The following is a 17,481-nucleotide window of genomic DNA, read 5'->3' as shown; positions in this document are numbered from 1 at the left end:
AAATGTGTGGTTTTTTTTTTTTTTTTTTCCCTTTTTCAGAATCAAAAGTAGAGGGAGGAAGACACAGACTTACTGTAATGGGTTGTGCCTGGTTGCATGATGTGGTTTTGATTATCTGGCACAAAGCTAAATTTGATCAACTAGATTTCTTCTTAAGGGAGTTTGAGAGGTTCTGTTTCAGTAAAACCCTTGAGTTAGTATTCGTTTAAGAAGCTAAAGAACATAAACTGAATTTTAAATTTTAATTCTATCTTCACAGTTGTTGGAAGTTCACTGTCTTGTTCAGCCTTTATTGTAGTAGTTACTTGGACTGTTGAATTGTGTCACTGGTACAATAAGGATGGGTATTAGTTTTATTTCTTTGTGTTTGGTGGCTATACTTGAATGATAAGCAAAGTTTATTATCTGCTCAAGCATAGCCAGATTAAATTTTTTAAGAGGATTTCTCTGCTTTAGAGAAATGCTTTAGCACTGGGGCTGTCTACATAGTGGAAAGTTTTTTTTACCTTTTTTAAGGAAGAGAATTAAGCTCTTGCTTTGCTCTATAGAAATTCATTAGTACAGTATATCTGTCATAGAATCATAGAATGGCCTGGGTTGAAAAGGACCACAGTGACCATGTAGCTTCAACCCCCTGCTGTGTGCAGGATTGCCAACCAGTAGATCAGCTGCCAGAGCCACATCCAACCTGGCCTTGAATGCCTCCAGGGATGGGGCATCCACAACCTCCTTGGGCAACCTGTTCCAGTGCATCACCACCTCTGTGTGAAAAACTTCCTCCTAATATCTAACCTAAGCCTCTCCTGTCTCAATTTAAAACCATTCCCCCTTGTCCTATCTCTATCAACCCAAGTAAGTGGTCATTTACCCTCCTGTTTGTATGTTCCTTTCAACTACTGGAAGACCAAAATGTGGTCTCCACAGAGCTTTTTCCAAGCTAAACAAGCCCAATTCCCTCAACCTTTCTTCACAGGAGAGGTGCTGCAGCTCTCTGATCATCTTAGTGGCCTTCCTCTGGACCTGTTCCAAGAACTCTGCATCTTTCTTCTTGGGCTGGGGCCCCCAGGCCTGGACACGGTACTCCAGATGGGGCCTCACAAGAGCTGAGTAGAGTAGGGAGAGCCTCCCTTTCCATGCTGGGCAACCCTTTTTCAATGCAGTCCAGAATACTGCTAGTCTTCCAGGCTGCAAGCGCACACTGCTGGCTCATATCCACCTTCTCGTCCACCAGGACCCCCAGGTCCTTCTCTGCTGGGCTGCTCTCAAGGAGATCTTACCCCAGTTTGTATAAATACCTGGGATTGCCCCGACCCAAGTGCAGCACTCTGCTCATTAGGTTTTCGTCTGTCATTTACCAGTGAGGTAATTATGTATAAGATAGCTGATACATATACAATTTTTATAATGTGTGGTAATTTTACTGATCTTCTCTAATGGGTAACATTTGTGTATTTTTTTTTTTTGTAAGCATTTAAGATATTCAGGACTATTTTTGAACCAATTCACTGTGGATTGATGTTGATGTTTGACATGGTTATTCAGTGTGATTCTTCACATTCTAAGCTGTGTTCATAAAATTCTGTCAGTTGTTTCTTTGGAAAGAGTCTTTACTTATCTTGCCAGCCTTTTTTGTTGTTGGTACATGAGTCATTCATAAAATAATATTTTGTTTTCTTTCAGAGAACATGGGTAGTCATCTTTACTGTGTGTTTCTAAATTACTAAGATGATACAAAGTAGGTAATTTAGTGAGCAGCCAAATGATGATGTGCTTTCTTCTTTGAAACCAGATGGAGTATGCAAATGGTGGATTATGATCAAACTAATAGAAGGATGAGTACATACCAGGTTTTTGTCAGTGTCAGTAGAGCAATATGACAGCTCTCCCAGCTTTTTTATTAATGGATTTTAGTTTAAACTTGTAGTGTATCAAATTGCAAAATTCACTCAAGTTGCTCTTCTGGCTTAGCTCTTTGTAGTCAACTGTACTCTTTTTATCATAAAAACCCTTGTTCTACTGTTTCAGGAAGATACATCAGGAGAACTTAGCTTGTCTTTGGTTTTGTATTCTTGCCTTGAAACTACTTTCTTGCCTTAGCCTGTTTCTTTTTTGTATCTGAAACATAACTGAAATTGCTTCCTAAGATCAAGTGTCTCTGGTGAGATGTAATCCATTGAATCAGTCAAGGAGTTTGATAGCCACTGAAGAAAGATACTGTGGTCCTACTGTTCATTTTGTAGAAAATAGAAATATTTTTTATATTCAGGAATCTTAATATTTTTCTCATAGCAATTTTATTTTTTTCTCTGGACAGCTTTTCATTTTAATTATTTCAGGTTTTATATCCGTTTTGTAACTAGGATGGAAATGGTCAGTTCTCAAAATTAATTTATAAATATATAAAATCGTTGAAGGCATAGAGTGATGCTTTATTATCTTTTAAGAGTACTGGTATGAAGGAGATGCAGTGTGTTGTAGAGTGATTTTTTTTTCTAGCAATGGATAAAAGGGCCAAACTCAGCTGGACAGGAGTGCTAGAAGACAGCTGCATTGTCTTCAGTCACAGTCTCATTTGACATTGGAGTCTGTGCAGTCGCAGAAGTATGCATCTGTTAGTAGAGCTTCAGCACAAGGAACCTGTGACACTTCACAGTCAGCTGGGCAGAGCCTTCTGTTTGCTCAGCATCTGTGGCTGTGGCTCAGTTCCAGGGCTTGCAGGCTAGCAGGGTGCTTCACAGAGCTCAGCTGCAACCCGACAGCCTGGTCCTGGCAATGGGATGGGTCAGCTGCCCTGAGGAGCTCCAGGGGTGACCTCTTGCAGTCTGTCTTAAGTTTTGTGATATTTTGGCACTTAGAGAGCCAGGCCCATTCAGAGCCTGGATTCTGCACGGTTTTTGTGTTTTCATGTAGGACGTTACTTGGTTTCAGCAGAAATGTGATCCTTTTGCATTCCACCACTGGAACAGAAACAGCAGAAGTAATATTTGTTTTTTTTTTCTCTTCGGCTGAATTAGTAGTAGCAGAGAGGACATAAAGCTCCCTTCCAAGTGAAATACAACTTTACAGTTGAAGTCAAACATTTTTCTTCTTGAATTTCACACATCTCTGTTATTGTTTTAGTTCTTACTCCACAAAGGAGTTAAAGAAATGAATTTACTTAAGCAGTAAGTATGCTAATTTACTAGTTAATATCTGATGAGTTTGATTTTTACACTTCTCTTTGTATTTGGAAGACAGCTTGCTACAGTTTTTCTTCTGAGTAAATATGATGAGACTGTGTAGTTATAGTAGTACCTCAAGTCGAAAACTAGTCAGCAGATAGCAGTGCCATGGTGGGTCCAGACTGCTTGGGATGGTGGTTCCATTCCCACCTGAGAATCCACACTTCCCAAATTCCTCTGGGCTCATTTTTGTCATGGAGTCCTAAGGTAAAAGACAGTCTTCTGTGAGTGTTTGTGTTGTGAATTCAGTGGGCTCTTAGTAAACATTTCATGGCGACTAGCAAAGTGGTTGGTTTCAATGACTTTTTACTTTATTACATATTAAGAATCTCTTTTCTCCCCTCTAGACCTATCTGATTTTTATATAACATTTCAACCAATAAAATGTTGGGTTTTTTTTCCCTACTAAAGGTCAAATTTAGGAATAAACTGGATCAGTTTTTGGTTAGCAGCATTTGTTCACTTAATAGGTGCCAGGATGCCAGGGTGGATTTTGCTTTGAGAATGGTATCGTTGTGGTTTTAGTTTAATAACAGGCTTGTATATGATCCCACAAAATATTGTACTTCAGATTTAAGTAATTTACAATGCAGAGAAATGGGAAAACAAGTATACATGTGTATTTTGTGTACCCATATGTAAGAAAAGTTTGCCTGCCTACCCTTGTAGTTTGAGTTATTTTTAAATTATTCTCCTGATTCCTCCTTGGCAGCCACCACGTAAATTTTAAAGCCATTCTGCCGGGAGATGCATTGCTGCTTATTAAAAATTGAATGTGCTGTGTGTTTTTTCAGGAAGTCTAGCAGGGTAAAGAACACTGTTTTTCAACATTTTGTCGTTTAGTGTGCATTAGGAAAAACAGCAGTCATGTAGTAACTTGTGCACAGTGTGTGTGTAAGGGGTTACTGCTGCATTTAAGTGACTTGACTTCCTTCCTGGTTTTGCTTTTGGATAAAGTACTGCTGAGAGTCTGGTAGATCTCTGGTTTTAAGAATCCTTGATGATTCAGTAGTACTTATTGCTATTATTGTTCAAAGAAAAAAGCTTCTGGGAGGTGTTTAGAGATTTGCCAGGCTGTAACATGCTAAACTTTCACAGCTCCTAAGTTTTGATAATCCTCTCTGCTGTGTTTGAGTGGGTATTCATAACTGTTTAAGATATTTACTCTGTTTTTGTTTCTGTTTTTGTTTTTGTTTTTCCAGTCACACCATAGATTGCGAAGTGCCACAGAAGAGTTATATTAAGTCATGTTTTGGGAGGAGAGTTATCCTTTTTAAGGGATCCTCTGGGTGGTGGTTTTTTGTTTTTTTTTTTGTTTTTTTTTGTTTTTTTTTAAGATTTCTTACTTACTCATTTTGAAGTTTCATATATGTTGTGTGGCTTTCAGCTGTTTCTAAGACTAGCTTCAGAGAATTGATCCAAGCCTGGATTAGTTTAAATGTGCAATAGCATCAGCAGGAAATTGACCTCAGTGTAGTTTTTCCACTTTGTGCTATTCTGGTGTTCTTCTTTGTTGCCATTTATCTTTTCTGTCTCCTTATTTCATCTAGAACTGTATCAGCTCAGGTGACGGTAGACAGCAGAAGCAGTAAGGCACATTATCTAGGCATATGTGTCTTTTTTGAAACCACTTTTAAGTTTTCTGTTTTTCACCAAGCAAAACAGACCAACTAAAGAGACTTTGTTTTATGGTACAGAGATGCAGTGTGTCATGGAGATAATTAGCCTATTATCTGTGTTGTTTTGTATAGCAAAAAGTAAGATTTTAGGCATGTGTTCTCAACTTGCTCTGTAATAGATGAAGCTGTAGAAAACACAGTTCATGTGTAATCAGACACTTCTTTGATCTTCTCGTTGTATAGATAATGAGATTTTAAAAGACTAAAAATATATTAAAAAATTAAAATCTAGATTTGACTACAGTGCTGTAACAGTGATACCCTCTCTTCACCAGGAACAATGCTGTAGTGATTGCAGTTTTTGCTTAACTAACTCTGGTAATTCATTAATCCCGATTTTTCCCTGTTTCCCTGGTGGTTGTCTTGCTTGTTTTTTTCCCCAGTTATTTTGGCTTGAGTGAAATGTCTGAGCAAATCTCTGTAGACATAAAAGTAAATGATGTTTTATCACTATTAAGCAGTTTTCATATAAATAGGACTGCTTTACAGAAAGACTTGACTCAGTTCTTTTTTAAAAGAAAGCTGTGCCTGGCATTTCTTGGTGTGCTTTTCTTGTCAACGACAATCTTAAAAGAATAAAAGACAACTTTCTTTTCCTTGATTGTGACCATGTAAAAGAAACTATCAAGTTTTTGTCAGTTCCTGTGTATTGAAAACAGATGTCTTCACTTTTGAGAAATTCCTGTAATTTTTATTGTTTTCTATCATTTATGCTTTAATCCTATTTCAGTGTATTCTCGGCAAGAAATTTTCCATGATTTCCTATTTCAGCAGGGCTCCTTTCCACCTGTTGCCCCTGTGTATGCAACATGCTGTGCAGTTGAGCACTAGAAATGTTCTCATTGTTACTTAATCAAAAGATTAGTTTGTTGGAGGTCACAGGACAATTTGAGCACTGACCTGAAGAAGGACAAAGTTGAAGGTATTTTTTTTAACTATCCTCAAAAAAACAGATTTTTATTTTCATATGGATAGTGGTTTGCCTATTTTTTTATTGAAAAAGAATTCACACTTGTGAATGTGTTTATATATTGATATAGATAGAAGATATAAACCAGATCAAGTCTGTTTTGTGGCTGTGTGTGTTTATACACTACACATAATAAATATTTTTCTCATACATATACATGTATGAAATATATAAAATATATACACACCTATGAATCTTTAGGTCTCCAAGGGTAGTGTATTTCTGGTGTTCAGCTGACAAACCTAGTACAATACCACACAACTGAACAACCACTTAAAAGGATAGGTTGCATCTGACCTAGGTTTTTTAGTAGATGTTTTAAGTTGTGAATAATCTGAAATACTGTCTTCCACAATGTGCTGCGGATGGCTTTATCAACATTTTTTCCTCCTGTTTGCGTGTGATACTGCACTCCTGATAAATAAGATACTTCGTCTCTTAGGGCAGTAGTAATGGAAGCATTTTCTTCCTATCTCAGTGCTGAATTTGCATTTGAGGATTTGAAAGGAATCTGGGTGCTCCTACAGGGAAGTGTCTGGACCAAAAATGACAGCTGCCTTTGTATTCTGTTGATTCAGAAATGCTTGATGCAAGTGGTTTTCTTATCCATTAGGGCAGAATTTGTTTAAGAGTTCATTATGTTGGAAGGGCATATCACTCACAATTCTGTGCTGTATAGGTTTAAGTCAAAACAGACTTTTATATTAAAAGTATGACGTTTCTCAGAAAAGCTAGAAAATTGTACTAAAATATTTTAGAATGTATGATATGGCATTTTATGTCATTTATGAAACAGAGTCATGTTCCTATGTATATGTGTCAGAAGAATAGAAAAAGTAATGTCTTCAGAGTGTAGCCTGTGCATTCTGTTGGATGAGAAGGTTGATGTAAGCTGGCAGCGTCCACTTGCAATCTGGAAAGTGAAGGTGTATCCTGGGCTGCACCAACACAGAAGTGGCCAGCAAAACAAGGGACTAGAATGTCCTGCTGTCCTGCTCTGCTATGCTTCTGTGACGTCTCATCTGAAATACTACTATGTCCAGGCTTGGGACCCCCAGCACAAGAAAGATGTGGAGCTGTTGGAGCAGGATCACAGTGAGGCCACATATGTGATCACAGGGTTGGAGCACCTCTTCTATGAAGAAAGGTTGAGGGAATAGAGCTTGTTGGACTAGGTGATCTTGTAGGTCCTTTCCAACCTTGTGATTCTATGATTGATTCAGCCTGGAATAGAGAATGCTTTAGGGAGACATTATTACAGCTTCCCAGTACTTAAATGGAGTTTATATTCAGGAGGGAGACCAACTTAGGAGAATGATAAGATTGCTTCTCCCGGGCTTAACAGGTCCAGCTCTCTCAGCTTCTCTTCATAAGAGGGGTGCTGTGGTCTCTTTGTCTTCCTGGTTGCCCTAGGTTGGACCCCTTCCAGTATGTCGTGTGTCTCTGACTGGGGGGCCCAGAGCCGAATGTAGTACTCTAGTTGTGGCCTCACGTGCTGAAAAGAGGAAAAGGATCACATCCTCCAACCTGCTGCTGTTATCCTGAGTAATACAGTCAAGAATACTCATAGCTTCTTTATGGACAAGGGTACAGTGTTTGCTTGTTTTCAAACTGGCTCCCCATAGTCTTTTCTACAAAGCTGCTTTCCAGCTGGGTGGCTTCAGCATGTTTGTGTGTCTGGGCTTGCTCCTGTCTGCATGCTTCATGACTTCACATGCTTTTCCTCATTGAACTTTGTGGAGCTCCTGTCAGCCCATTTCTCTGGCTTTTTGAGGTCCCTTAGGATGACCCTCTGACTTCTCATTCCTTTCAGTTTTCAGTCATCTGTAATTTACCAGCTTGCATGGGGAGAGTTCTGCCAGGGCTATGCAGTCCCCTGAAGATGGTCAGAGCCTTTGTTGCTGGACTCTTAGAATTACTAAGGTTGGATAAGACCTCTGAGATCATGAGGTCTGACTTTGCTACTATGCCTGCTAAACCATGTGCCTGTGTGCCACATCTACAAATTTTTTTTAGACACCTCCAAGGTGATTTAATCACCTCCATGTGCAGTCTGGTTCAGTACCTCACCACTCTTTCTGAAATTTTTGCTAATACCCAGTCTGAACCTCCCTTCATGCAACTTGAGGCTATTCCCTCACGTCCTATCTCTAGTTACTTCAGAGAAGAGACTGAACCACCTGTCCCCCCCACCTCACTACAGCTTCCTTTCAGGTATTTGTAGAGAGCGATCAGGTCTCTCCTGAGCCTCCTTCATACTACACAATCCAAGTTTCCTCAGCTGCTCCTCATAAGATTTGTTCTCCAGACCCTCACTGGCTTTTTTGCCCTTCTTTGGATGTACTCTGGGCCCTCAGTGTCTTCTTGTGGTGAGGGGCCAAAAACTGAACACAGAACTTGAGGTGCGGCCTCACCAGTGCAAGTGATGATACAGAGTGACAGTCAGTCACATCCTTAGTCCTGCTAACTGCACTATTTCTTACACAAGCCAGAATGCCATTGGCCTTTTGGTGACTCACATTCAGCTGGCAGTTGACTAATATCCCCAGATCTTTTTCCTTACTGCAGCTTTTCAGCTGCACTGCCCTAGGCTTGTAGTATTGCTTGGGTTTGTGGCCAAAGTACAGCACTCAGCACTTGGTCTTGTTGAACTTCATCCCACTGGCCTCAGCCCAGCTATCCAGCCTGTCAGATCCCTCAGGCAGATCAACAGTTTCTACCGACTTGGTGTCATCTGCAAACTTACTGAGGGTGCACTCGCCCTCATCCAGGTCATCAGTGAAGTACTGAAGAGGACAGTAATGATCCCTGGGGAACACCACTCATGACTGATCATGAACTGCATTTAATTCCATTCACCACCACTCACTGTGCCTGGCCATGCAGCCAGTTTTTTCACTGTAAAGCAAAATGTACCAGCAAAATGTGTACTTTTCCAAGCAATGGACTGCCAGCTCCTCCAGGAGAATACTGGAGTAGAGAGTGTCAGAGGCTTTGCTGAAGTCTAGGTAAATACATCCCCAGCCTTTCCCTCACCCTCAGGTGGATCATCTGGTCGTAGAAGGAGATGAGGTTGGTCAAGCAGTAGCTGCCTTGCATGAGCCCATGCTGGTTAGGCCTCATCCCGTTATCCTGTACGTGCCATGTGATCTTCCTCTGGATGATCTGCTCCATAACTTTGCTCAATACCGAAGTCAGGCTGACAGATCTCCAGATCTTCCTTCCAACCCTTCTTGTAAATGGTTGTCACATTAGCAAGTCTTCAGTTGTCTGGAACTTCCCCAGTTCACCAGGACTGCTGATAAATGATGGAAAATAGTTTAGCAATCACCCCCACCAGCTCGCTCAATACCTTTGGGTGGATTCCATCCAGCCTCATGGACTTGTGGCAGTCCAGGAAAAACAACAGGTTTCTATTTCCTTCTGAATTATGGAGGGTTTATTCTGCTTCCCATGCTGGTCTTCCAGCTCAGGGGGTAGAGTATCCTGAAGAAAACTTATGTGACTATTAAAGACAGATGTAAAAAAGGCATTGAGTATGTCCATCTCACCTTCAGAGGTAAGGTTCCCTACCACATCCAATGAAGAATGGAGATTATCCTTGGTCCTTCTCTTACTCTGTATGTGTTTGTAAAAACAGTTTTGATGTCTTTTATAAGATAAAGTTACACAAAGTCTGGTGATGATATGAACTTGCTGGGCTTTTACCTTTCTAATTTTCTCTCTGCTTATCCTAGCAACATCCTTATACATTCCAGTGTTATAAGCTCTCTTTTTATTTTTTCTCGGAGTCTGAGCAAAAGCTCCCCCCTCAGCCAGGCCATTCTTCCCAACTGACTTTTCTTACTGCATATGGGGATGGCCTGTTTCCATGCCTTTAAAATTTCCTCTTGAGCAATACCTAACCCTGCTGGACTCCTTGCCCTTCAAGACTGTCTCCCAAGCACTCTCCCAGTTGTCCTAAACTGTATTTACCACAGTGTTATCTGAGTGCTAGTAAAGGCTGTGTGTATTAGCAGGCTTGATCTCACTTTTCAATTTCGGAGCGTGTGCTTTTTCTTTACAGTGACAGTCACTTGTCTCCGTGGTGGGTGTAAAATAGGTCAGGATATGGCACTCTGCTTGCAGCTTGGGAATGTGTGTATAAGGAACACTTGGGGTAGAGGTTTGTTTTGTGGTTAAGAGTAGTGGTGCTGAAGGTTTCACGATAATGCATGTGTTTAGAGCTTTGAAGTCATGCAGTGTGCATGCATACTTAAGGGTTGCCAGTGCAGCATCATGCTTTAGTTGTGCGTTACACTGCCGTGAAACACAGTTCTCTGGTAAGACACTTAAAATATCATGTAATGTATCAGATTGCCTTTGTCGTGGGATGCGAATATTGTAGTATGAGACACGAAACCTTTAGAGAAATGATTAAAATGAAACCCAAGCTGGAAGGCTGAAAAGCAATGCAGCCTGGTGAATGTGTGGGGTTTCTGAGTGTCTGGGCTGGCTATCTCAGTGAATGTAAGGTTCATATGGCTGTGCAACTGTTAATTTTAAATTTCAACTCCTCCTTTCAAGCAAACATAATTTAGATAAGCTCTTCTAATCACGGAGGATGAGCTCATTGAAAGGGGAAAAAAAGAGTGTGATATCCTGCATGAAATTTCCAACAAAGAGATCTTAACTTCAAATAGACAAATACTAAGGAATGTTCAATTAGAAGCAAATCACTTGTGCTTTGTCTGAAATTTAAAAAAAAAAAAAAAAAAAAAAAAAAAAAACAGAAAGAAATCTGAGAAATTTATGAATTTCTCTGTATGAATATGAGCCAAATTTTAATTAAGGTTGATTTCATATATTTCTGATTTTGAAGTTTGCAGGACAGTGCTTACTGTAGTACATTATTGTTATTACTATTATTTTAAAATTAACTTATCTCTTGCTTTTACACTGCTGTTTATCGTAGTGTCCTGCAAGTTGCCTAAACACGATAATTTTTTTTGTGACTTCCTGAATTTTTGTGATAACAAATCTCATAGTAATTATCTGAAGTTAGTTATTTTTTAAGCTATTACTTGAAAAGCTGAAAACTCGTATGTTTTTAAATAATAGATCAGTATATTTATATGAAGTTTTGTTTTAGTTACCAGTTTAGTTGGTAAGTCACCCTATTTTATCGTATCTTCCAAATTCAAGTTTTAGTAGTAGTTTCCTCTTTTCTGATACTGCTGTTTGGTATTCAGCTGGTCTTTGTAGATACTGTAGAAGCAGCGCTTCACCCTGTTCACCCTGTGCTGAATAAGGTGTCAGCTTTGTGCTGAAAAGTCATTTTGGAGTCCTGTAACTAAAGTATATCCTTCTTACTTCTCTTACAGGTACAGGAGAGAGTGGCAAAAGCACGTTTATCAAGCAGATGAGAATCATTCATGGATCGGGTTATTCTGATGAAGACAAAAGAGGCTTTACAAAACTGGTGTACCAGAATATATTTACAGCAATGCAGGCCATGATCAGAGCCATGGATACTCTCAAAATTCCATACAAGTATGAACACAATAAGGTGAGATTTTAGTTTATTTCCATAGGTTATGTTTTTCCTCTTTTTATTTCTGTGAATATAGTGAAAGTCTTCAAAAACTGCGTGTCACATACAAATTATACTCAAAGTTATGAAAAAGGGGTCATCCTTCAGTCTTATCTTTAGTTGTCCATTCTGTGTGCTGTTCTGACAACACAGAGTTGCTGCTGGCTCCATGAGAGCCATTCTTAAAAAGATGTTTTGGGGGTTTCACTACAGGAAGAGTTTCAGTGGTGTTTCTTTAGAGTTTATCACTTCTTTTCTTTTCCTTCCAGTGCGTGCTGTGGCCAGAGCACAGTTAATTTCTCTGGTCCGCACCAGCACTGCCTAATTAATATGACTAATATGACTAATTAACTGCCATTAATATGACACGTGGAAAAATAGATGGAGATAACTGGCTTTGGGCATATTTTCAAAAAAAATTTTACACGAGATCTTAAAACAGATTCTTCTGATACTGATGATACTATTGAAATTTAAAAGGACAAACTGCATTTGAAATGTAAGGTTTATCTTTGACTAGCCTGACTTCTTTTTAATCTTTTTTTTTTTTTAATTTAATATTTGCATTTTAAAAGAAAGATATGTAAAATATCTAAAGCATTCCATGAAGGAGAGTTAAATGTTTAATATTTAGTTGAATACATGGATTACACTGCTTCATATCCAGCTGCTGTTGAACAGGGAATACATGATGAAATATAAATATATTTGTGTTAATACAAAAATCTTTTGTCTATGTATATGAAGTTTAATTATTATAATTTAACTGCTCTATACGTATCAAGGCAGCAAGTTTAGAAATAGGACAGTTAAAACTCATTATCAGGTAAAAAAAAAAAAAAAAAAGCTTAGTTTCTCCATTTGCATCTGCCAGTCGTGTCTGGTTATCCTTTTTATTGGTGACAGAATGTTGAATTAACCCCAGAATGTTGAAGGGGTGTGGAGTTATGCAGTGGAAAACTAGAAGAATCCAGTCTGCCAAAATCCATATTGTTAACTGTCTTTAATAGGAGTTAGTGTTTTGAGCACATTGTAGAAAATTGTCCAAAATAGTGAAACAGACTGTTGAACTTCCTAGTTTGACTGTGTGCTGCAGCTGTCTGGCTTTCCCTCATCTTTCAGAAACCAAAATCAAATGAGTAACTAGTATTAAAAAGAAAACCGCATTTTAGTGTGAATTATAACTTGTTGAGTGCATGCTTTTGCTGTATGCAGTATGCCTACTTTCCTAGTATTCTGACTTGAAAAGTTTGTTCATTGTGAACACAGGTATTTTTTTCTTTAAAAAATTGATATTGGTTGTCACTTTGCTGTGTGTCTGGTAGTCCTAATCATAGGTTAGTAGAAAATAAGGAAAAACAAAAGACTTCAGAGTATGTGTTCTATACTTAATGTTCCAATTTAGAGTGTTCAGTTTATATAGAGTGTTCTGTATGGTTGGAGTGAGTATTTCCGTAGCTGTACGTGTTCTACACGTGTCCAAATCTGTCTAATTAAAGTTGTTCACTTTCTGCATATAAATGACTTCCCCTTAAGTGAAAATCCATCTTTGTGCTTAGCTCCTTCACAAGCATTTCTATCAGTTTTGAATAGGTCTAGATGTAAAGTAAAAGTCACCAAATGACATGGTCTTGAGGAGTTGCTTTAAGAATTCCTTCTGGAAATACAAGAGAAATGAAACTTGCTACTATGTGATGTTAGGCTAGAGAAGATGATGCGCATATACTTTGTACACTGTGTTACTATAAAGTAGTGACCACCAATCAGTTAGGTAATCTGTTCCTTTTTTCTTTTTTTTTTCCTTTTTTTTTTTTTTAAAGTCCACTGAAAACAAACCCATTAGTCTAGCAGTCTAGAAAACACAGGAAGAGTACTTCCTATTAATTTGAATATCATATCAGGAAATCCTATCTCTGGAGAGAATATCTCAAAGCTTGAGTAACAGCATATTTTTAGCACTTTAGTTCTTGTTTAGTATAGGAAACTACAGCTTGTTGATACTGATGCAGCTGGTCCTAAAGAAATGAAGGTAAAGTGCCTCTTATATCCAATTCCTCACATTCTGGGAAGCTACATTGGGGCTACAGTAGATTGGGGCTACAGTAGAAATGCTCTCCTCTTAGTGTAAGAATTCTATTTCCTCTAACTAAGAATTGCTAAAGTTGAGTTGTTTTGAAGTCTGCTTGTGGAATTTTGAAGTCTTTAAATCTATCTTAATACTAAAAAAAGGACAGCTAAGTAAGCACTTGGGATTATTTTAATTTAGTGTAGAAAGAAACAAGTTTTAAGTCTAGCAGTTTAATTCTTAGAAAGTGCTGTTGGCTTTATCATCTCAGATACAGCTAGAGACTGAAATGCGTTGTCCCACACTATAGTAATCTGGACTCTTTGAATGATTTGTTACCAGAAAAGGTGAAGGCAGTTGTAAAATGTAACTAATGGTATTAGAAGTGAAGTGTCCTGTCACAGAACAGATGTTAGTCTGCAATATATGGGATCTACGGAGTTGAAAGACCATAGGTGATGGTGATCTCTCCTGTTAGGAGCTTGTTAGGAAATGGTGTCTTATAGAGTGTTTTGTGTTTAGGTAAATGTTACTGTGTTTCTGTTGTTTCTTATTTTAATTACAAGTTGTGAAGTTGTCTTCTGCCTCTAAAGTTTCAGAGTAGTTTACAAAAAATAGAAAAGCATTAGTTTTTAATGAAAGTATTCATAAGCAAATTTCAAAATTGCCTCTTTGCAGAACTGAGTGTACCGTATTAAGTCATGTGCAGTTACAAACATTTAAGTACACATTTCTTTACATTAAAATGTACACTGATTTTTTTAATAATCTGTTTTGACAGTAAACTGAAGCGTATATCTATGCTTCTATCGTATGTCTCAAATAATGAAGTAAGAAAATTAGCGATTTTAATCTTTTAAATTCTCAGAATTCTTAACAGTGTCTCAGAAGACTTTGTTTCAGATAGCATAGTCTCAATTTCTTCATTTCTAGCTTAAAATAAGCAATACAACAAAACATGTCTAATATTCCTAAAGGTGGGAGGATGTATGTGGATGGCTTTCAATTTTTTTCTTTGCTGTTGTTATGGAAGTTGCACAAAATAAATACTGCAGCAAAAAAAAAAAAAAAACAAAAAAAAAAAACAACCAACCAAACAAAAGACCAGCACAAACTGTTACTGTATTGAAAACTTAATACCACTGCTACACCTTTCAATGTAACTACCAAAAGATTAGTTGCTTTTTTGTTCAGCAGACTTTTTCAGGAAAATGTCACTCGGTAGTGATTAACAGGCAGGAAATCTGGCTTGAATCCCATGTCCATAAGTTCCCGTGAAACTTCTTAAATAGTCATAACAACATAAGTGGTATGAGGAACAGTAACAAAACAGACTACAAAAAAGGTTGTTCAAAAGACTGAATATATAACAATAATTTTTATTATAGATCTGGACAATTGCTGTTATGTTTCCTACAAGTGAGTCTGCTGCTGGAGTTGTTTCAGTATTTATGGCTTTTGGATTTGGAGAATGCTTTACAGTGAAAATATGCAGGTATAGGAAATGTGTTTCAAGTGACATCATCACGGACATCATCTTCAAGCCATGTTTATCTTGCTAACTTGTTTCTTCTGGGACAGACAGATCTACTGGAGCAAACATAAAAAAGTGGGGACAAGAATAGATTTGGAGTCAGATTTCATACATTCTAATATTGCGTAAACACATGGGGATGTTAAATGCATTAGACCTCTTCAGTGAAAATGATATTTTATCAAAAAACAGGCTACAGAATGTGGCCTCCCTCATGTGCTCTGTCTGATATATGAATAATGTGAAAGATTCAATCCTAAGCAGAATGAGAAGTTTGAGGTATATTGGCCCTCAGATGAGGCACGTGTGCTTTTTGTGATTTCTGGCCTTTGGCCAGTGGTTTGGTATTGTTTAAGAGAAGCAGAAATTTATGTTTTTGCTATATTGAAATGAAGTGCTTATTGTATTGGAACACAAGTAACAAGGGGGTTCTTCAGGCAGGAGGAGACACCAGGAATGTACTATTGGCACAAACTGTTATTTTACATCTCCAACCTAAAGCAGAGGCCTTCAAGCAGGTTACCAGAAAAAAAAGAATCATAGAATCATAGAATGGTTTGATTTGGAGAAGACTTCTAAGATTGTCTAGTTCCAACCCCCGTTGCTATAGACAGGGACACCTCCCACTAGACCAGCTTGCTTAGAGCCCTATGCAGCCTGGTCTTGAACATCTCCAGGGTGAGGGCATTTACATTCTCTCTGTGCAGTCTGTTCCAGTGTCTCACAACGCCCACAGTAAAGAATTTCTTCCTATTATCTAGTCTAAATCTGTCCTCTTGCTGAGGGCATACTTGATCCCACTGTCCACGTCACCTACAAAGATGTTAAATAACACGGGTCCCAGCACCAATCTCTGAGGAACAACCATCATCACTGATCTCCACTTGGACATTGAGCAGTTGACTACATCTCTGGGTGTGACCATTCAACCAATTCCTTGTCCAGTGAATGGTCCATCCATCAATTCCATTTTTCTCCAATTTGGTGACCAAGATGTTGTGCAGTACGCTGTTCTTTGCATAAGTCCTGACACTGTAACTTCATCATGAAAGGCCACCAAGTTAGTTAGTCATGACTTGCCCTTGGTGAAACCATGTTGATTTCAATCAGTCACCTCATCTTTGTTTTCCATGTGCCTTAGTATGGCCTTCAGGAGAATCTGCTCTATGAGCTTGCCAGGCACAGAGGCGACACTGACTGGCCTGTAGTTCCCTGGATCTTCTCTTCTTTTCACAAAAGCACTGGTGTGGTGTGTGATGTCCATGTCTTATCCTTCCAGGTTCACCTTTTTGCTCTTTCTGCTACTGTGGAGAACAAGCGTTAGTAATGCTTACAGATTCCTCTCTAACTTTTTGAAAATGTATCCTTCCTCTAATCAACTTTTCTGGAGAACTGTGACTCATTCAGTTGTTTTCTGTTTATATTATGTAGAAATAATAAAAATCCTTGAAATTTATTGCCTTCATTGTTCATTTCAAGGTTGCTTGAAATAGGATTTACAACAATGAACTGAGGAATCTTCAGAAAAATGCCTCCCCCCCTCCTTTTTTTTTTTTTTTTTTTTTTGTAGATTTTGGCAGTCTTTCAATTTTTTATGTATTACAAATGATGATGTCCAAGATAAAGAAAGTTTTATCTTATAGTAAAATTCAGCTTTGGCTGAGGGTTGAGCTAGTGTTAACAAGAGATTTAAGAAAACACTTTTTTAAAAATTTCATTTGTTTTCAATTTTGAGATTTTGTGTTTGTATTCCTTTTTCTGGAAGTTCATCTGCACTTTTTTCTCCCTGATTGAAATAGGTATGAAGTCTGCACACTTTGTTACCTCAGTTGCGTGTCTACCTGTTCTCAACACACGGTCCCACACTGTTTGGCTCCTAGACTTTGTATTCACTGCAGGTGATTACATAAATGTGAGTCATGAGGCAGGAGTCTGTTGATTTTTTTTCTTCTGGAAAACGAGGCTGCCAAAAGAAAACCGAAGCATGGTGTTATCTGTATCTTCTTTTATTTTGATTTTTTTTGAGTTTTCTTTTCAGAAACAAAACTCAGAGCTACTGTTTAATAATTTCAGCTTCTGTAAAAATGTGTACAGATCATGACTGTAGGTTGCTTAACAGTATGGTGGACTTAAGATTTTGGATAAGTAGGAAAATCATTTTGTGTGAGCAAGCCACTTTTGTGAACAGCTTTTAATCCTTGTTTATGTGGCTTTCAGTTTCTTTAGTCTGTATCATGCATGAGAGCGATGAAGTGTGTGCCCTGGCTGGAACAAGCGATACTATGGAAAAAACTGTTTTCACAGAGAGTTTTTATGCTAATTAAGGTTGTTTCAGAATGTTTCATTTTAATTTGTGTGACTTACGGGCAGAGTTAACATTTGGTTTGTTGTTTAATTAACCTTTCTAAACCATTTTCAAGATACAGTAATAATTGTATGT

At 38.2% G+C, this 17,481-nt stretch overlaps 1 protein-coding gene across 1 annotated transcript in view; it reads left to right on the top strand.

The window, feature by feature from the left end:
- Window positions 1-17,481, top strand: part of LOC122164682 (guanine nucleotide-binding protein G(q) subunit alpha) — a 112,747-nt gene that overhangs the window by 34,787 nt on the left and 60,479 nt on the right. The window contains exon 2 of the mRNA XM_042826879.1: window positions 11,234-11,418. Coding sequence (XP_042682813.1) covers window positions 11,234-11,418 — 185 coding nt within the window. The remainder of the gene's footprint in view (window positions 1-11,233; window positions 11,419-17,481) is intronic.

The sequence above is a fragment of the Centrocercus urophasianus genome, unplaced genomic scaffold (genome assembly GCF_019232065.1).
Source record: "Centrocercus urophasianus isolate 14NV4802_14NV808 unplaced genomic scaffold, USGS_Curo_1.0 seq_27, whole genome shotgun sequence".
Taxonomy (NCBI): domain Eukaryota; kingdom Metazoa; phylum Chordata; class Aves; order Galliformes; family Phasianidae; genus Centrocercus; species Centrocercus urophasianus.
Note: the sequence above shows the minus strand (reverse complement) of the source record. Positions and strands in the feature narration are given on the sequence as shown.